This window comes from Gracilinanus agilis, chromosome 2 (assembly GCF_016433145.1).
Source record: "Gracilinanus agilis isolate LMUSP501 chromosome 2, AgileGrace, whole genome shotgun sequence".
NCBI classification, from domain to species: domain Eukaryota; kingdom Metazoa; phylum Chordata; class Mammalia; order Didelphimorphia; family Didelphidae; genus Gracilinanus; species Gracilinanus agilis.
The window spans coordinates 32,660,386-32,682,542 of NC_058131.1; the positions used below are offsets into that span (position 1 = coordinate 32,660,386).

Here is a 22,157-nt window from a genome sequence, read left to right on the forward strand (position 1 = left end):
GTCCCCAGTTCGGAAAGTGAACTGTTTGGAGAAGGTGCCATGAAGATGCCTGCAGAGACCACGCACTACACCAGAAGAACCAGAGTGAACTTTGGGATGTGGTGAATTTAACTGTGGGGGTTGAATGCATTCGTTTTGAATATACACTCTTATGCTGAAGGGGACTGCCCCCCAATTGCCTTTTTGTCAGTGTTTTTTGTTCTTTTTTCCTTTTATCCACAAATTATTGTAATTTAAAAGTTGATTATGTTTACAAGATCCATTGGAGAGACTAGTCTTCCAAGGATCTCTGAGGGGAATGTGTGATTGGTTTAAATCTTGTGCCTTTGAACTACATTTCCTTGGAGCCCACTGACTTCCCGTTGTTACATGCTGAAGTAGACATGGGAAAAATTGGGTGGTCTTCCAGGGCTAGCTCTCTTTCCTTCCTATGGCAGCTTGCAACAGGGAACGTGGGCTGTTTGAACAGGTAGATTAACCCTGAGCATGTGGTTTTACTATGTTACTTATTTACTTCTAGTGGTTATTACTAAATCTTATAAAAATGTAATAACTGAATAAATTATTATATATTCATTTTAATCTTTATACCTTTAATTCCAGAAAGAATATTGTTCTTACAACTATTTTTCTCCATTATTTTATAGTTTATTTTTTGACAAAAATTGTGTTTAAAAACAATATCTAACACAAAATTTGTGACTCCACATCCAAGAGAAGTTAAGAAATGTTATATGGATTTTGCATGTGTAACACAATAATATATTTTCCCATATTCATTCTTTTGTGGAACTAAACTCAAACAAAGAAAACAAAAATTTTTAAAGTGAAAAAAATTTTCTTTGCTCTGGATTCAGACTCCATCAGTTCTTTTTCTGGAAACAGGAAATTTTGGGGGGATTCTTTTGGACTAGTATATTGTTGACAATAGTTCAATTCACAGTTGTTCTTCATACAATATTGTTGGATATTGTCACAATGTGCAGTGTTCTCCTGATTCTGATAAATTCAGTCTGCATCAGTTCTCAAGTCTTTCTGATTTTTCTGAGCTCCTCCCTCTCCTCATTAATGATCAAACAATAGTATTTCATTACAATCATATGCCACAATTTACTTGGTCATTTCCAAATTGATGAGTTTTGTAAGGAATTAAAATTAAGGGTTTGACTAAAATATATGAAGATTATAAATAATGGTGATCACCAAATCACAGTATTATTGCTCAAAGTCGAAATGACCTTAATAGCTTTTTTATTTACAAAAGAGGTGGAAAGAGTGAAAGGAGAGAAATACAAAAGGTGGAGAAGATATTTAGCCCATCTAACTAAATATTGTTCCCATGCTTTATTCAGCCAGGACCTGTTAACCTTCAACTAGAATTAAATTCTCTCCAGAAGTCAGTAAAGGAAAGTCAGCTATTCACTCACCCAAGTTCCCTACAAGAGGTAGGTCAAGATGATGTTTCAAGCTGAAGGTGACTTCTGGGGCCAACTTTCTTCCTTGAGCTAAACTTCTTCCTTGAACTAACTTCCTTCTTGATGTCCAACTCCTTTTTGGAGTCCTCTTCCTTCCTTAGCCCCAGAAATTCAGAGCCTTTTTTATAGTGGGTTCTTGTCTCTTCCCCTTTTCACAGGGGCCAATCACAGTTTCCAAATTGGCTAGAACTGCCCAGAGGGTATAGGGACAAGTTCTCAACTTCTGGAGAGGTGAATACTCATCAAAAGGGTTCACAGATTCCTGGCTAATTGAGTTTCTGAGGGTGTGAATTCTCCAAGTGGTTTGAGAGCTTCTCTGCCTAGTTTAAGCTTTTTTTGATTTAATCAAAAGGTGGGAAAAGGAAGAGTTAATCCTGTCTTCACAATCTAGTGAAGTACTAAGTAAGGGTACTTAAGTTATTGTTAACTAAAGGGTTAGCTCCAACTAGGCAAAGAGAATAAAGGATCCCCTTTCACAAGTGTAAAAGAAATCCCTTTTACAGTTTTCTCTTACTAATTCTTTGGTCACCTCAAAAAGAGCAGCTTTATGTGCTTTTATGTTTGTTTTTTAAAATATACTTCCTTTCCTTTTTTTAATGCCTAAAGGACATAGTTCAAAATTGCTCTCTCCAGAATGGTTGAATCAGTTCACAACTTCTCCAAGAGTTCAGCAGCATCTCAATTTTCCTACATCTCCTTCAACTTTTGTCACTTTCTTTTTATGTACAATAGTCAATCTAATAGATGTGGGGTGGTCCCTCAGACTTATTATTTGCATTTCTCTAAATAATAGTGATCACTCTCCTCTTCAGGAAAACAAAGAAATGGAGCACATTCATTAGGTTTTTCTGCACTATGAATCCTCTCATGAAATAAGAGATAATTTCTGGCTGAAAGTCTTCCTACAGGGAATCCATCTGGAACTGGTCTGTTCAGAAGACATTTTCCCATATTGAGTAATCTCTGGACTCTTCAATTCAATGTCTTTCTTAATTTAGCACAATAATAAAATTACTATCCACCAGAAAACCCCACTTTGGAATAAGACATGATTGTTCTATCAAGGCCTTACCAAACTGATAATATTCCTAAAGTTTTTCTCTAGTGGGGATCCTCTTATGTTAAATAATCGAAGAGTAGCAACAATAAGATCAGCCTCACTCATGAAGTTTCACTCTAGGGAAGATCTTCTGCCATGAAAGAAGATGGAGTTGTATGTGAAAACCTATCCAAATTGAGGATATTCATAAAGTTTCCCTCCATTGTGGATGCTCTGAGGTTTACCAAGATGATTCCTTTATGAGAAAGCCTTTCCATTTTGTGTACATTTATTAGGTTTCCAGATAGTGGATTGTCTGGTGTCTGGCAAGAGAGTCCTTCACTTTAAAAGTCTTTTTGTATTGTTTACATTCATAAGGTTTCTCTCCAGTGTGGACTGTCCGGTGTCTAGCAAGATGGGCCCTCACTGCAAAAGTCTTTCCACACTGTTTACATTTATAAGGATCCTCTCCAGGGTGGATTTTCTGATGGTAAGACTGCTCCTCCGTATGAAAGTCTGCCAACATTGTTTATATTCACGTTTCTCTTCTGTAAGGATTCTCTGATGTATGGTACGACTTGTTAAAATGATAAAGAGACCCATTGGTATGTTAGTCTTGATAGACTGGTGTGTGTGTTAAGCTTGGCTGGGCCTCCTTCCTCCCTGACACTGAGAGCTTCAAGGGGATTATCCCTGTGATGATATTGAGAACAGAAATGGACAGACACCAGTACACAAAGGACTTCTATGGGTGTGGCACTGACTTTTTGCCAGGGCTTAGCAAACTGCCTGGCCCCTAGAAAGTCCCTTTCTGGATACAGTCCCTGTCAGGCAGACAACAATATCGGACAGCTTCAGATTTGACCTAACCGAAGCTTAAAAGAGTTGTCTCCCCAGATTCCCCCTTCACCCTCAGCCCAACTTAAGTATTCTCAAGGAAATCTAATCAGACACTGGCGGGTAACAAGAGGATGGTTTATTAACACAGGACCAAGGAAGAGATAGGTTAGAGGGATCAGGAAATCCTATTGTAGTACACAGGTAGTTTGAGGTCTCTTTGGCCTATGCCAAGCCAATGGCTTTGGCTTCAAATGTTCTTCCTTCCTCTAGCACAGTGATAGGCAAACTACAGCCCACAGGCCAGACGTGGCCCCCTGAAATATTCTATCCAGCTGTGTGACATTATTCCTAATCTGACAAATACAATGAATAGGATACAATACAATGAAACTTTCAAAGATTTGCCTTAGAAACAGACTGACAGATGAGCATTTCCTTTCCTTTGGTCCCCTCTTTTAAAAAGTTGGCTCATCACTGCTGAAGCCTATCAGGTAACCTAATCTAATGATAAGTAGCAAGTCTCTCTCTTTAGTAGGCACAGAAAGGTTATAATGTCTTCAGGCTGACTGGAGAGTTTTCAGGGTCAAAAACCCCTCCAGCTGCGGTAGATGTCCAGTCAGCCCCTTAGTGGTTATTTAGGAGAATACAGGAACTCTTTCAGGTCTTCGAGGCACCAGGAAAGATTGGGAAAGATTGGGAAGACCCCGGGTATCCAACTATTGAAGCCTGAGGTGAGGTAAAGTCCTCCATCCAGTACCGAGTCTCCAGAAAAAGTCCTTTCCTTTAGTTCTATCTCCCACAATCCTCTCTTCTCCTTCCAACTGTCCCTCCTGCTCTTCAAGCTTCCTTGCAACATTCTAAAACTTTCCTCTCTATGCCAAACTTTTCCTACAGACTGAACCTCACTTTGAAAGCCTTTCCACTGTTTACATTCATGAGGTTTTTCTCCAGAGTGGACTGCCCAATGTCTGGCAAGAGAATCTCTCAGGGTGAAAGCCTTTCTACACTGTTTACATTCAAAAGATTGCTCTCCAGTGTAGAAGCTCTGATGTATAGGAAGATTACCCCTCAATAGCAAATGCCTTTACACATTGTTTACATTCTGTGAAGGGTTAAATTTTGGAGTAGGAGTTTAAACAAAAGTCAGGAGAGTAGTTTGGTAAAACACAACACACTTAGTTTATTTTGAGAAAAGTTCAGATAAGAAATAGAAAGGAGGGAAGTGAGAGAACTCTTATACCTATATTTAAGATCCTAATCCTAACTAAAAATTTCTAAAAATCCCTAAATCTATCTGCCTTCGAGGGCAGTGTCTTCTAACAGGCCAAGCCTGGCCTATCTACCTACTCTGCCTATCTAAGAATATACTCACTATCTAACTACCTAAGTTAATCAATAAGCATTCATCAATAAACATTAATCACCTTCCACCTCCTTAAATCTGTTTCTCTTTACCCACGGTCAGTTATTTTTTCCAATAGCCAGTTTGTCTCAGAGACACAGACACCTATGCTCTCCAGGGAACCCAAAGACAAAAGCCCATTTCAGCTGTCTGCTACTCACCTGCCAACGATCAGCCACACCTTCTGTCATCAACTGACAAGCTACAGGGGAGCTCTTACTCAGAAATATTTTTGCTCCCTTGCCTCTTAAAGAGAAAAAGGGAAAAATTAGGAAAACTCTCTTAATGATTCATAAAGTTTCTCTCTAGTATGGATGCTCTGATGTATAGCAAGATTATCCCTCAATGTAAATGCCTTTCTACTGTAGTAGTAGATTTTAGAGGGTAATGAAGATTAATAAATCGTTTTGCAAGAGTATCTTGCAAACTCCCAAGTCCAAGTCCTTAAGCAGAATGGAAGATTGCAAGCAAGGTTTGGAACATAAGGCATGTGGGCAATGTTTTGATGGGTGGCAGTTAGGAACACTGGTGGGTTGGAAAACAGTTTTGCTGTGATGCTAGCTGAGACTGGACTGTTTTCTGGATGCTCTGGCTGTGTTTCCTTAAGGTGAACAGACTTCAAACCTGCTTTATCTTTGCTATTGATATTTCAAATAAACAGAAGTAAACCCTGATCACTAGGAAGATCTTTTTTGCAGCAGAACCTTAAGCTGGTCTCGAGGTCAAATTCAGACTCCTTTCCCTGGCCATTTTTAATGTTAGAGAGATTTGAACCATCCCAAAAGTTTCCTTTTGGTTCCTGTCTTCAAACCCACCAAGAAGATAGACAGTGAGTAAAGACACAAACCTTTGCTTTGCTGGCAATTTGATGTTTTGCTCATTGCCAAAAAATTGATAGGCCCAGACAAATTTTAGGCCTACCAGGGCCAATCTGCTTGGAGGTAAGGTATATACATATACCTTATATATATACTAGTCTATCACTATACATAGTGATAGATTAGTCCAGGGATGGGCAAACTATTCCCTGCGGGCGAGATCCAGGCCATAGTTTGCCCATCATTGTCTTAAGGAATTCCTAGGGCAAACTACAACCTGGATCTGGCCCTCAGGAAATAGTTTGCCCATCACTGCATTCGCAGATTAGCATTTTCTTTGGGTTTTTTTTGATAGACATTAAGGAGAGAGTAAAGCTTGGAAGAACAGAAGGCTGGATTGTGAGGTCCAATTAGAGGGCGTGGGAAAAGCTTAGAAACCTTTAGTTTGGTAGGGACTCCCTTGTTTGATATCCTTTTATATCTACTTTTATATAAATATATATATATATATATATATATATATATTTATTTTAAACCCATAACTTCTGTGTATTGACTTATAGGTGGAAGAGTGGTAAGGATAGGCAATGGGGGTCAAGTGACTTGCCCAGGGTCACACAGCTGGGAAGTGTCTGAGGCCAGATTTGAACCTTGGACCTCCTGTTTCTAGGCCTGGCTCTCAATCCACTGAGCTACCCAGCTGCCCCCTATAAATATATTTTTTAGAAACCTTGCTCTCCAAACTAATTCAGTGTTCTGGCCTAGTCAAGAGAATAACTGAGGTATACAAATCAAAATACCTCTCAGTACCAACCTCGCAACTGACATTATTTATTCACCACATTTTTTTATACTTTTAAGGTTTCTCTCCAGTGTGGACTGTCTAATGTCTAACAAGGTGATCCCTCTGTGTGAAACTCTTTCCACATTATTTACATTCATAAGGTTTCTCTCCAGTGTAGATTCTCTGATGTATAGCAAGACTGTGTCTCTGTGTGAAAGTCTTTCCACATTGCTTACAATCATAAGGTTTCTCTTCAGAGTGGATTTTCTGATGTTTAGCAAGATTTCCCCTATATGTGAAAGCCTTTCCACATTGTTTACATTCATAAGATTTCTCTCCAGTGTGGATTCTCTGATGTATAAAAAGCCTGCCCCCTTGTGAGAAAGTCTTTCCACACTGTTTACATTCAAAAGGTTTCTCTCCAGAGTGGATTCTCTGATGTTTAGCAAGACCACTCCTCTGTATGAAACTCTTTCCACATTGTATACATTCATAAGGTTTCTCTCTAGTGTGGATTCTCTGATGTTCAGTAAGACTGTGCCTCACTGCAAATACCTTTCCACATTGTTTACATTCATAAGGTTTCTCTCCAGTGTGGATTCTCTGATGTCTAGTAAGACTGATCTTCTGTGTGAAAGCCTTTCCACATTGTTTACATTCATAAGGTTTCTCCCCAGTGTGGATTCTCTGATGTATAAAAAGCCTGCCCCTCCGTGTGAAAGTTTTTCCACACTGTTTACATTCAGAAAGTTTCTCTCCAGTGTGCATTCTCTGATGTATAAAAAGACTGCTCTTTTCTGTGAATGCCTTTCCACATTGTATACATTCATAAGGTTTCTCTCCAGAGTGGATTCTCTGATGGTTAGTAAGACCACCCCTCTGTGTGAAACTCTTTCCACATTGTATACATTCATAAGGTTTCTCTCCAGTGTGTATTCTCTGATGTATAAAAAGCCTGCCCCTTTGTGAGAAAGTCTTTCCACACTGTTTACATTCAGGAGGTTTCTCTCTAGAGTGGATTGTCCGATGTTTAGCAAGACCACTCCTCTGTGTGAAACTCTTTCCACATTGCATACATTCATAAGGTTTCTCTCCAGTGTGGATTCTCTGATGTTCAGTAAGACTGTACCTCGCTGCAAATACCTTTCCACATTGTTTACATTCATAAGGTTTCTCTCCAGTGTGGATTCTCTGATGTTCAGTAAGACTATGCCTCACTACAAATGCCTTTCCACATTGTTTACATTCATAAGGTTTCTCTCCAGTGTGGATTCTCTGATGTATAAAAAGCCTGCCCCTCCGTGTGAACGTTTTTCCACACTGTTTGCATTCAAAAGGTTTCTCTCCAGTGTGGATTCTCTGATGTATAAAAAGATTGCTCCTTTCTGTGAATGCCTTTCCACACTCTTTACATTCATAAGGTTTCTCTCCAGTGTGGATTCTCTGATGCGTGGCAAGATGGTCCCTCTGTTTGAAACTCTTTCCACATTGTTTACATTCATAAGGTTTCTCTCCAGTGTGGATTCTCTGATGTATGAAAAGCCTTCCCCTCCGTGTGAAAGTTTTTCCACATTGTTTACATTCAAAAGGTTTCTCTCCAGTGTGGATTCTCTGATGCGTGGCAAGATGGTTCCTCTGTATGAAACTCTTTCCGCACTGTTTACATTCATAAGGTTTCTCTCCAGTGTGGATTTTCTGATGTCTGGAAAGATCACCCCTATGTGTAAAAGTCTTTCCATACTGCTTACATTCATAAGGTTTCTCTCCAGAGTGGATTCTCTGATGTAAGTAAAAAGTCATCCTTTGTCTGAAAGTCTTTCCACATTGTTCACATTGATATGGTTTCTCTCCAGAGTGAATTCTCTTTTGTTGAGTAAGACTGTGCCTCACTGAAAACACCTTTCCATACTGTTTACATTCATAAGGTATCTCTCCAGTGTGGATTCTCTGATGTATATCAAAACTGTCCCTAGATGTGAAAGTCTTTCCATATTGTTTAAATTCATAAGGTTTCTCTACACAGTTAATTATTTTAAGTGACTCAAGCTCAGAGTTCGGATGGAATGGTCTCCCATCTTTATTATTCACAGAAAGCATCTCAACATGTTTATTTTTTGGATGTGTAATGAGGTCTAAACTAGAGCCAAATGCCATTCCTTCTAGGTTACTTTGATACATGGACATTTCAAGAGTTTTCTCATGTGAATGAACAAGTCCAACTTCTTTAGGAAAGTATTGTCTGTATTCATTATCCTGAAAACAGTTATTTTCTGAGGTCAATTTCATAAGCTGATAAAGGACTGAATACCGTCTGATTTTCTTTGCAGTTTCGTCAAATTCATAGTCACTCTTTGGATTTTTATTTACCTTGCTATTAGAATCACACATTTCTCTCAAAATGAAGTCACAGGAACCCTCATTTATGTATCTTTGAAGGCTCAGCTTTGTAGATATCTTCTTCACTTCAAAATTGGTCTCTGTCTCTGAATAAAACAAATAATGATATAAATATAGAAGGAGGACAGACACACACAGATGCACATAATCACACACAACACATGTATAAGTTCTTCGCTCTGATGGCAGAAAGTAAACTGATTTTTATTCTATTTCCCCAGCCAAAAAGGACTTTTCAAACTTATACAAGCAAAATCAGACTTTTGATACATTATTTAGTCATATCTGCAATATAGATGATTTTAGAAATACCTTCACATACAATAATGATGAAACCTCACAATAGGCCTGTGACACAGATGGGTTAAAAATTCATACTGCACTTTACAACTCAGGTTATGACCAGAATAGAGAGTGACCTGACCAACCTTCCTACAACTAGAGTCAACCCCCAATGAAAACCTTTTGCCTGAGAATACTTTGTCCACATTAGTAGATAATCTTTCTCCATTGCTCTTTCTAACTTTCTTTTAAAAGTCACCAGTTGATTATTCTCATAATTTTTTCAGTCTTGACTGATTTTCCAAATATTCTGTTCTTATCATTTTGGATGCACATTTTGAATGCACATGGTCATTCATTTTTTGTTGTTTGTTTAAACCCTTACTGTCCATCTTAGAATCAATACTATTTATTGGTTTGTGAAGATAAGATTAACTCTTCCCTGCTCATTTTTAGATTTAATCACCAGAAGTGTATACATTCCACTTATCCTTAAGTGGGGGGGGGGAGGTCTGTGATCCACATGTGCAAAAGTAGATGATGAATCAGAAACCACTGACTGCACCCTGGTCAGTTCTTAGCAAAATTATAGACTATAATTGATCCAGGAAAAAGTAGAGGAAGGCACAGGAAGTAATGCAAAGTAGCATCTTTAAAATGATTTACAACTTCCTGTGAGGTTTTTCTTCATTCTTCAGAGTTCCGAGTTCGAGTTGGAGGCTGGTGAAGAATCTGCTTCACAGACCTGAGACCCTGGACTTGGTGAGACTGTTCTTAAATCTCTTCCTCTGAACGACCACGTGAAAAGACTGACTCTTTTCCTGGATTTTCTGGAGGGCCTAGACTCAGGAGAGGCTTCCCCTCTTGAGAGAGGCTTTGTGGCTGAAGCCTTTGCTTTATTTATTACTGGGCTCTCAGCTCAAGGCTGAGGCCCCTCTGGAGAAGGATTAATTAGTACTGCCTGGGTTGAGCCAAGGGCCGGAGCAAAATACTTAGGATAGATATCTTACCCTATCCTCTCTCTGATTTTCTTACTTTAACTCTTTTTCCTTTTGTAAATAAATTACTATAAAAAATAATTTGGAATTAATTAATTCCTGGTGACCATACTTTTAAATAATTTAGTCCAACCCTTACATTCTTGCCCTTACAGGTTCTAAGGCAGAAGACTGGCAAGGGCTAGGCAACGAGAGTTAAGTGACTTTCCCAGGGTCACACAACTAGAAAGTGTCCGAGATCAGATTGGAACCTAGGACCTCCAATCTCTAGGCCTTTCTCTCAATCCACTGAGCAACCCAGCTGCTCTCTCACGTGGTCATTCTTGATAAATTTTATATGTTCAGCTGAAAAACAACTTCACTCTTTTTAACTCTCATGCAGTAATTTTCATTGTGGAATATGTTTTCTTTTCTCTACAGATGCAAAGATAGTATGGAATTTAGTGCAGATATAGTAGTCATCCTATTTTTAAATCTATCATCTATTATGTCACATACCCTATAACAGTGATGGCACAAACTGTAACTCTCATGCTGAATGTGAGCCAAATCCTTACCACAAACATGACAGGGAGAAAGAACTCCCATTGGGCTGCTGGGCAGAAGGGCAGGTGAAGTAAGAAATGTCTGCAGGTGAGGGAAGAGGGGAAGGAGCAGCCCCCCTTTGGCACATGTGCCAGAGGTTCACCAACACGACTCTACACTGAGTCCATCATCCATCTCTCAGGAAATGAATAGCAGGATTCAACATGGTCTGCCAGTCACAAAGTCTAGCACTCCCTTCACTATAATAGGTAACAGTCTTTTGGGATAAAAACCTTCATACACCTGCTTTCAATTCACCTGGACAGGAGCTCCTTGGGCCTTTTTGCTCTAGCAGCCATGGTGCTTCCCCTTGATGAAAACAGGAGAGAAAATCTTCTCTAGGAATGGGAAGTCCTAGGCATAGGGAAGAAGGAAAGGGATCAGGAGAGAAAAATAAAAAATTTAGTCCTTTTAATGGAAAGGGGGTATGTAAGCAAGGCCTACAGGATGATTTCTGCAGGATTTCCTTTTGAGACATTTACAATTTGAAAAGTCCATCTTTATTTACCTCTTTTAATAGAAAGATAGGTACATTCCACAACCTCCACTATCTAGAAATGAAAGGCAGCTGGTAGTGAAAGGGTAAGAGGCCAGAACGTGGAGTCAGAAAAACAAATTCAATCCAGCCTCAGAGATGGTAAGTTGGTGTCCCTGGCAAGTTATTTTTTTTAAACCTTTAACTTCTGTGTATTGGCTCCTAGGTGGAAGAGTGGTAAGGGTGGGCAATGGGGGTCAAATGACTTGCCCAGGGTCACACAGCTGGGAAGTGTCTGGGGCCGGATTTGAACTCAGGACCTCCCATCTCTAGGCCTGACTCTCAATCCACTGAGCTACCCAGCTGTCCCCATCTGGCAAGTTATTTAACCTCTGTTTGCCTAACTTTCCTCAACTATGAATTGAGGGCAATAAGAGTACCAAACACTCAGTGTGGAAAATATAAGTAAGGTAATGGGGTCACCAGGGATATTATAAATAAACTAAGTGGTTTGTGGGAACACACACACTGGGATTTATGAGAGACTAGACCCTGGACATTGAAGACTTGAACAGCCAAGCAGCTCCTAACTGTCAAAAGGGACCGTTGACCAACTGCCTTCCTGAGCCAGAGGCTTTGAGTCCCACAGGCAAGGTAACAGGATATAACTGGTTTAATAATGAACAATTAAAAGGAGGGATAGGAATGTCTACTCTAAAACCTTAAACCTTAATGACAAAACCCACAGGGAAAGGGAAGGACTTATTACTACACTAACTTAGTGATCTAAACTAACAGGGTCCAAGGAGCTATAAATGGAGTCTTGGTTGTCTGTCTCAGACCTAGAACCTGCCAGGCTTGAGCAGCACAGCTAGGGATTTGTGGCTTTGGGATTCTTACTGCAATCCACTGATGATCTCTGGGTGCCAAGAGCCAAGGTTGACTCAGGAACCAAGTTGAGAAGGTTTACTCAAGACTCTGTCCACCAGATAGATCCCAAACTCCTCCTTTTCCTTGGCACAGGACTGTAGATCTCTCCCAGCTAGATGTCACCACCACACAAGATCCCAAGGGAAAATCAGGATACAGGATGTCCTTTTACTCTAAGTGCTCCCAGAGCTAACCACAGTTTGTGTTAACCCCAATGGAGTCCTTCCCAGAGCACAAGTCACTTCTTCCTGCTCCTTCATTCCAACTTGGAATTCCCAGTTCCAGCTCCTTCCTGCTATGTACAACTTAATTCGCAATCACTAGCTAATCTAATCTTCCTCACAACAGTTTCCCCCTTTGCACAATGCCAAAACTACCAAAATTTTGGTATTTGTGCACTACAATCTAAACTAAAATTCTAACCCAAAATAACAAACAACCTACACTAACTATTCTATCTAACACTATCCTACTCTACCCTACACTAGGGATTTCAACAAGGAAAGGTAAATGGATAAATACATTGAACAGTTACAGAGTTCAAAGCATAAAACATGTTCCAGTTTAAGATGGCGGCAGAGTAAAAAGCATCTACCTGACCTCTCCTAACCCACGCATATAGGACTCCTCAAGAAGACATAAAAACAAATCCAGAGGAAAGAAGGGACCCCAAAACAGGGCACAGCATCGAAGGTACGTGGAATCGGGGCATTTCCATGCTATAAAGGGGTGAAACAGCTCCCACGAAAACATGAGCGGAGCAACCCCCTCCCCCACCCCACACCACCTACACCGCCAAAGCCAACTCACAAGAGTCAGAGTAAGTTTGGGGCACCCATTAAGTCACTGGCAGCTCACCAGGGCTTGTTCCTGAGAGCAGCAAGACTTAAGACCCCCCAAGAGGCTAAAGAACTCATGGACTCTGAACACAGACCCTGAGCCCAGGCACAGGCGAAGGGGCTGACACAGGCACGGGCTAAGGCGCAGACTAAGGCATGGACGAAGGGGCTGATTCTGAGTGCAGGAGCGGACCTTGAGTGGGGACTCAGGGCAGAGAGGTGCTTGACTGTGGAAGCAGCTCCCTGAGACTTTTAAAGGAGCTTCAGGCAGAAGAACAAGCAAGGAGATCACCAGGAGGCTTGTCCCAGAACAACTAGACTTGAGATCTTAGGAGTCTAAAGAGCACAGACAGATCCTGGGCACGAGCATAAAGCTGAGAGGGAACTCAGCTTACAATAGCAAGCCAGAATCATCAGGAAAACCAGAAGAGAAAGATGAAGAAAAAACCTTTAACACTTGACAACTTTTACACAGAAAAAATCCAGACAACAGAGGGAACAGCAGAGGAGAACAAACAATCCAAATCTTCCCAAAACAATGAAAACGGGTCAGAAGGTCTTGAGGAGTTCAAATCTGAGATCATGAGAAAGATAGAAGAGATCTGGCAAGAAAATAACAGTTTAAAAGCAGAATTTCACAATTGGAAAGTGAGGCAAGTAAATCAACGACCAGAAATGACCAGATTGAAAAGGAAAACCAAAAGATTATAGCCGAAAACCAGTCTCTAAAGGCTAGAATTGGGCAATTAGAAAAAGATGCCCCCAAATCAAAAGAATTAATAAGCAAATTGGAGACCAAAATCAAACAGCTAGAAAACAGGTCAGACCAAACTGAAAAGGAAAATCTAAAGCTTATAGTAGAAAACCAGTCTCTAAAGAGAAGAATTGGGCAAGTAGAAGCCAATGATCTATCAAGACAGCAAGAACAAATAAAACAGTCAAAAAACTGATAAAATAGAAGGAAATATGAAATATCTCAATGAGAAACTGACAGATCAAGAAAACAGGTCTAGAAGAGACAATCTGAAAATCATTGGTCTTCCTGAAAAAGCAGAAATTAATAGAAATTTGGACTCCATACTAAAAGAAATTATTCAGCAAAATTGCCCTGAAGTTCTACAACAAGAGGGCAATATAGATATTGAAAGGATCCATAGATCACCTTCTACACTAAACCCTGAAAAGACAACCCTAGGAATATAATAGCCAAATTCAAAGCTTCCAAGTAAAAGAAAAAAATTACAAGAAGCCAGAAAGAGACAATTCAGATATCAAGGAGCACCAATCGGGATCACACAGGATCTGGCAGCCTCCACACTAAAAGACTGCAAGGCTTGGAATATGATATTCAGAAAGGCAAGAGAACTGGGTTTACAACCAAGGATTATGTACCCATCAAAACTGACTATATTCTTCCAGGGGAAAGTTTGGACATTCAACAAGATAGAGAATTTCCAAGCATTTGCACAGAAAAGACCAGGACTAAATGGAAAGTTCAATATCCAACCACAAAAATCAAGAGAAACATAAAAGGTAAATAAGAAACAGAAGGGAAAGTAAGAAAACTCATATTTTTTAAACTTGCCTCTTTAAGAGCTTCAATAAGATCTAATTATTGGAACTCCTATGTGGAGAAATGTTATGTATAATTCTCTGTAGTGAACTCTCTTCACCATTATAGCATTCACTATTATAATAATTAGAAGAATTATTCATAGGGAGAGGTTGGAATACTAAATGGTCTAAGATGATATGGGTGGGAGGGAAAGAGGGCGATGAATAGTGGAGGACACCAAGAGAATCTTGAAGGAATAAGAAAAATAGGATATTCTATTACACACAAAGAGGGCATGGGAAGGGGAAGGGATGAATACTATTATAAGAAGGAGAGGAAGAGAGCATTAAGAGGTAATATTTAAACCTTATGCTCAGTGTAATTAACCCTGAGAGGGAAGAATAGCTATATCCATTGGGATATAAAACTCTATCTAACCCTACTGAGAAAGTCTGAAGGGATAAACCAAGGGGAGCAGGGGAGTGGGGAGGTCAAAAAAGGGAGGGAATTCATTAGGCCTTAAAAATAAAAAGCGGGGAATAATAAGGAAGGGGATAAAAAGGGAAGTAAATCAAGGGAGGGAACAAGGGTTAGTGGCTTAAAGCAAACCACTGGTTTAAAAGGAAATAGTGTAAGAAGAAGGGATAGAACTAGGGGAGGATACAAAAATGTCAGCAAATACACAACTGATAATTATAACTCTGAATGTGAATGGGATGAACTCACCCATAAAATGGAAGCAAATAGCAGAGTGGATTAGAAACCAAAATCCTAACATATGTTGATATGTTGTCTACAAGAAACACATATGAGGCGGGTGGACATACACAAGTTTAAAATAAAGGGCTTCAGCAAAATCTTTTGGGCTTCAAATGAGAAAAAAGGCAGGAGTGGCGATCATGATTTCTGACAAAGCCAAAGTAAAAATAGATATGATTGAAAAAGACAGGGAAGGTAATTATATCCTGATAAAAGGCAATATATACAATGAGGAAATGACATTGCTCAATATGTATGCACCAAATGGCACAGCTTCCAAATTTGTAAAGTAGAAACTAGTAGAGCTCAAAAAGCTCAAAAGAGCAGAAAAATAAATGTAACTTTCTCAGATCATAATGCAATGAAAATAATAATTAGTAAGGGCACCTGGACAGGCAAATCAAAAACCAATTGGAAATTAAATAATATGATTCTCCAAAACCAGCTAGTCAAAGAAGAAATCATAGAAACAATCAACAATTTCATTGAAGAGAATGACAATGATGAGACATCCTACCAAACTCTGTGGGATGCAGCTAAGGCAGTACTCAGGGGGAAATTTATATCCTTCAGTGCATATATTAACAAATTAGGGAGGGCAGAGATTAATGAATTGGGCATGCAACTTAAAAAATTAGATGGCGAGCAAATTAAAAATCCCCAGATGAAAACTAAATTAGAAATACTAAAAATCAAGGGAGAAATTAATAAAATCAAAAGTAAAAGAACTATTGAATTAATAAATAAGAACTAGAAGCTGATATTTTGAAAAAATAGATAAAATAGACAAAGTACTGGTCAAACTAATAAAAAAAAGGAAAGAAGAAAACCAAATTGACAGTATCAAAGATGAAAAGGGAGACCTCACCTCTAAAGAAGGGGAAATTAAGGCAATCATTAAAAACTATTTTGCCCAATTATATGGCAATAAATATAGCAATCTAAGAGATATGGATTAATATTTACAAAAATATAAACTGCCTAGATTAACAGCAGAAGAAATAGAATACCTAAATAATCCCATATCAGAAAAAGAAATTGAACAAGCCATCAAAGAACTCCCTAAGAAAAAATCGCCAGGGCCTGATGGATTCACAAGTGAATTCTATCAGACATTCAAAGAACAACTAATCCAATACTACACAAATTATTTGATAATAAGCAAAGAAGGAGTCCTACCAAATTCCTTTTATGACACAAATATGGTACTGATTCCAAAGCCAGATAGATCAAAAACAGAGAAAGAAAACTACAGACCAATCTCCCTAATGAACATAGATGCAAAAATCTTAAATAGAATACTAGCAAAGAGACTCCAGCAAGTGATCAAGAGGATCATCCACCATGATCAGGTGGGATTTATACCAGGAATGCAAGGATGTTTCAACATTAGAAAAACCATCCACATTATTGACCATATCAACAATTTAATAAACAAAAATCACATGATTATCTCAATAGATGCTGAAAAAGCCTTTGACAAAATACAGCATCCATTCCTGTTGAAAACACTGGAAAGTATAGGAATAGAAGGACCTTTCCTAAAAATAATAAACAGTGTATATCTAAAACCATCAAAAAGCATCATATGCAATGGGGATAAATTAGAAGCTTTTCCAATAAGATCAGGAGTGAAACAAGGATGCCCATTATCTCCTCTATTATTCAATATTGCATTAGAAACACTAGCCGTAGCAATTAGAGAAGAAAAAGAAAGTGAGGGTATTAAAATAGGCAATGAGGAGACTAAGCTATGACTCTTTGCAGATGATATGATGGTCTACTTAAAAAATCCTAGAGAATCAACTAAGAAGCTTGTAGAAATAATCAACAACTTTAGCAAAGTTGCAGGATACAAAGTAAATGCACATAAATCATCAGCATTTCTATACATTTCCAACACATCACAGTAGCAAGAGGTAGAGAGAGAAACACCATTTAAAATCACCCTAGATAATATAAAATACTTAGGAATCTATTTACCAAAACAAACACAGGAATTATACGAAAACAACTACAAAACACTTTCCAAACAATTAAAACTAGATCTAAACAATTGGAAAAACATTGATTGCTCATGGGTAGGATGAGCTAATATAATAAAAATGACCATTCTACCCAAATTAATTTACCTATTTAGTGCCATATCTATCAAACTACCAAAAAACTTTTTCACTGAATTAGGAAAAACTATAACAAAGTTCATTTGGAATAACAAAAGATCAAGAATATCAAGGGAAATAATGAAAAAAAAATGTGAAGGAAGGGGGCCTAGCAGTACCAGATATTAAATTATACTATAAAGCAGCAGCCATCAAAACAGTATGGTACTGGGGCAACTGGGTAGCTCAGTGGATTGAGAGTCAGGCCTAGAGACGGGAGGTCCTAGGTTCAAATCCGGCCTCAGACACTTCCCAGCTGTGTGACCCTGGGCAAGTCACTTGAACCCCATTGCCCACCCTTACCACTCTTCCACCTAAGAGCCAATACACAGAAGTTAAGGGTTTAAAATAAAAACAAACAAAAAAAAAACGGTATGGTACTGGCTAAGAGACAGAAGGGAGGATCAGTGGAAAAGACTTGGAGTAAGTGACGTCAGCAAGACAGTATATGATAAACCCAAAGAGCCCAATTTTGGGGACAAAAATCCACTATTTGACAAAAACTGTTGGGAAATTTGGAAAACAATATGGGAGAGATTAGGTTTAGATCAACATCTCACACCCTACACCAAGATAAATTCAGAATGGGTGAATGACTGGAATATAAAGAGGGAAACTATAAATAAGTTAAGTGAACACAGAATAGTATACTTGTCAGATCTCTTGGAAAGGAAAGATTTTAAAACCAAGCAAGAGTTAGAGAAAATTACAAAATGTAAAATAAATTATTTTGATTATATAAAACTAAAAAGCTTTTGTACAAACAAAATAATGCAACTAAAATCAGAAGGGAAACAACAAACTGGGAAAAAAATCTTTAGAACAAAAAACTCTGACAGAAGTATAATTACTCAAATATATAAGGAGCTAAATCAATTATATAAAAAGTCAAGCCATTCCCCAATCAATAAATGGGCAAGAGAAATGAACAGGCAATTTTCTGATAAAGAAATTGAAACGATCAATAAGCACATGAGAAAGTGTTCTAAATCTCTAATAATTAGAGAAATGCAAATCAAAACAACTCTGAGGTATCACCACACACCTAGCAGAATGGCTAAAATGAAAGAAGGGGAGAGTAATGAATATTGGAGGGGATGTGGCCAAATTGGAACATTAATGCATTGCTGGTGGAGTTGTGAACTGATCCAACCATTCTGGATGGCAATTTGGAACTATGCTCAAAGGGCTATAAAAGACTGCCTGCCCTTTGATCCAGCCATACCATTGTTGGGATTGTACCCCAAAGAGATCATAGATAAACAGACTTGCATGAAAATATTTATAGCTGCGCTTTTTGTGGTGGAAAAAAAATTGGAAAATGAGAGCATGACCTTCAATTGGGGAATGGCTGAACAAATTGTGGTATATGCTAGTGATGGAATACTATTGTGCTCAGAGGAATAATAAACTGGAGGAATTCCATGTGAACTGGAAAGACCTCCGGGAATTGATGCAGAGTGAAAGGAGCAGAGCCAGAAGAACTTTGTACACAGAGACTGATATACTGTGGTAAAATTGAATGTAATGGACTTCTGTACTAGCAGCAATGCAATGACCCAGGACAATTCTGAGGGACTTATGGTAAAGAACGCTACCCACATTCAGAGGAAGAACTGCAGGAGAGGAAACACAGAAGAAAATAAACTGCTTGAATACATGTGTTGATGAGGACATGATTGGGGATCAAAACTACGACCCAATGCAACTATCAACAATTTGGAAATAGGTCTTAATTAATGACACATGTTAAAACCAGTGGAAATGCATATCGGCCAGGGGAGGGGGGAAGGTCAGGGGGTGAAGAGGAAAGTAAGAGCATAAATCATGTAACCATGTTAACTTTTCTAAAATATAAATATTAATAATGATAAAAAACTTTTAAAAAAGCATAAAACAATAAGTAACAATGCAAAATTTCCAACAAAATCAACAGCAAATATGAAATATCAACACAAAAGTCAAAACGAACATCAAACCTAACTCCTATTGTAATACAGAAATATCCTACCAACTAATAAATGCAAACCATTTTGAACAAATACATTTTAACACAACATTGTATAAGTCTTTACATCAAAATTACAACAAAACAGCAAACTCCCTTATGCAAATTACATTTGAATGTCTGCAACTCAATTACATCAAAGTATTCACAGAATCTACATGTATACACATACATACATATGATACATACAATATATACATAATATATACATGTATGATATGCATATGTACATGTATATACACATAATATACATATAGAATATACATGTGTACACCCTTTACATATATACAATACTTACACTATAATACAATTTACAATATACACATACTATGTACACAATTATTTACATTTTTTGTGATATTTGATCTGTAATATGTTATATGTTCTTCATGTAATGCAATTTTGTTATGTTTGTTGCATCTGCACTGTAATGTACATTAGTACCGTATCTTATCCTCTAACCTAATCTAATACCATATCTATTTCACTAAACTCTTCTAAACTACCCCTAAAGTATTAGTATATTAGTCTAGCTACATCTACCTAAAAAACTAATCTTTGTTAGTAACTAACTATCCTTTGTTAGTACTTACTTATCCTATAGCTAATTCTAATTTTGTTAGTATTATACATTGTTCCATTCCATAAGGAACACAATGCATCCTAACATGTTTGTATCATATGTATCTGACTTGTTATGTTGTTTCTTTGCTATATTGTGTTGCAACATGTTACTTGATGGATGAATGATACCTACCAAAACTCCAGTCTCCTTTCTCCTCATGATGTTCTATTCCTCTAGGAAATCCTCTTCTCTTTCCTTCGGTTTTCCTCCTCTTTTCTTCTCCATCGAAGTTTTTGATAGTTTTATGTGCAATGTTGGATGCATATGAGTATGTAGTGATACTATATACATTACCCAAAATACTTCCAAACCATTTAATCCTAATTGTCCATGATTAATCCTTTTTTTAAGAAAATCCTTGAAAATGAAGTTTTTATCAGTTCAATTCATAAGTTCATCAGTCTTAATACAAAGTCCATAAATCCTGAATCCTCTTCAACCATGTCCTCTTCCATCCAAACGTTCTCTTCCACTGGAATGGTCCTCTCCTTACTGAACTTTCTGACTGCAGACTCTAATTGACTGAAGATCTCAAATTACACAATCTCTTCTTTCTTTCTTTCTTTCTCTTTCTTTCTTTCTTTCTTTCTTTCTTTCTTTCTTTCTTTCTTTCTNTCTTTCTTTCTCTTTCTTTCTTTCTTTCTTTCTTTCTTTCTTTCTTTCTTTCTTTCTTTCTTTCTTTCCTTCCTTCCTTCCTTCCTTCCTCCCTTCCTCCCTTCCTCCTCCTCCTCCTCCTTCTTCTTCTTCTTCAACAATCTCTACAGTTTCATTATCTATTCCATGTGCTAATTTAATGTGAGAACAATGATACCACAGATCTCTACCTAAAACTTTCACAGAAGATGGTGAAACTAATACAACTGTATAAGGACCTACCCAATTTTGTTCTGTTGCTGATGTTTTGGCAAAATTTTTCACATAGACCATATAACCTGGTTGAAAATTATGAAGAGAATAATCCAATGGACCAGATTCAATTAATACTCCCATATCTTGTAATTCTCTTAGCCTCTGCTGTAAAGTACTTAAATATGAAGCAATTTGGCAACCACCTCCTAAGAGTGATGCATTAAACAGCCTTACAAGTTTTTGCCTGTAGTGGAGCATATCCAAAGAACATCTCATACAATGATATATATAGATCTGCTATTGGTCTCGTACATAGGTAAAACAAAGCTATAGGAAGAATCTCTGGCCATTTAAGATGAGTTTCAGCAGAGTTTCCCAACCATAGTCTTGAGTTTCCTATTCATACGCTCCACCTGACCTGAACTTTGCGGATGATAAGGAACATGATATTTAGGTGTTATTCCTAGATTCTCATAGACTCTTCTAAGGATATCCTGAGTGAAATGAGATCCCTTATCCGAATCTATGGTTAAAGGTACACCAAATCTAGGGACAATTTCCTTAAGTAACACTTTCACCACAAAACTAGCTATATTTGTATTTGATGGAAAAGCTTCAGGCCTTTTGTTGGTCTATCAACTATCACAAGACAATACTTGTATCTTCCAGCTTTAGGCATACAGATATAATCAATCTGTAAACTCTCAAATGGACAATATGCTAAAGGCCTACCACCCAAACCTTTCTTTCTGAATGCTCTTTGATTGGCAGACCAGACAGCTATTACAGATCTTATTTGCAACAGTACTTATTCCAGGAGCAACCCATTGTCTCCTGATGGAATCCACAACAGCTTGTGTACCAAAATGACCTTTTATGTGGATGTTATGAAATTACTGTAGGTATAAACTCCTTAACCCAGGTGAGAACATAGAGCAGGTATTTTAAATGCCCTTCCTTTCCATTTCTATCCACTGGCCTGGAATTTGAGGGAAGAATGAAGGAGGAATAAGGATAAATTTGCTGGACTGGGCAGAATTAGGGGATGTGAGCTAAGTTTTATAAATCTTTTTTATTTCCATATTACTTATTTTTGTAATTGAATAATTGTATAAAACTACAACCTTAAAACATAAAACCAAAGATAGATGTTGTGATAATGAGATTAAATCTACCCTGCCCTTGTTTAGATTTACTCACCAAAGATGTAAACACCACCATTTGATTCACAAGTGGGGAGGGTCTTTGACTCACGTGTGCAAAAGTGGGTGACAAATCAGAATTGATTGATTGCACCCTGGGCAGTCCTAAGCAAAGCGTCTGTGATTGGACACC

General features: G+C 38.1%; 1 protein-coding gene across 1 annotated transcript in view; it reads right to left on the minus strand.

The window, feature by feature from the left end:
• Positions 1-2,806: 2,806 nt before the first annotated feature.
• LOC123233141 (zinc finger protein 850-like) overlaps positions 2,807-22,157 on the minus strand; it is a 35,663-nt gene continuing 16,312 nt past the window's right edge. The window contains exons 2-5 of the mRNA XM_044659309.1: positions 6,914-8,247; positions 6,683-6,829; positions 4,918-4,995; positions 2,807-3,016 (exon numbers count right to left, since the gene is read on the minus strand). Coding sequence (XP_044515244.1) covers positions 2,807-3,016; positions 4,918-4,995; positions 6,683-6,829; positions 6,914-8,247 — 1,769 coding nt within the window. The remainder of the gene's footprint in view (positions 3,017-4,917; positions 4,996-6,682; positions 6,830-6,913; positions 8,248-22,157) is intronic.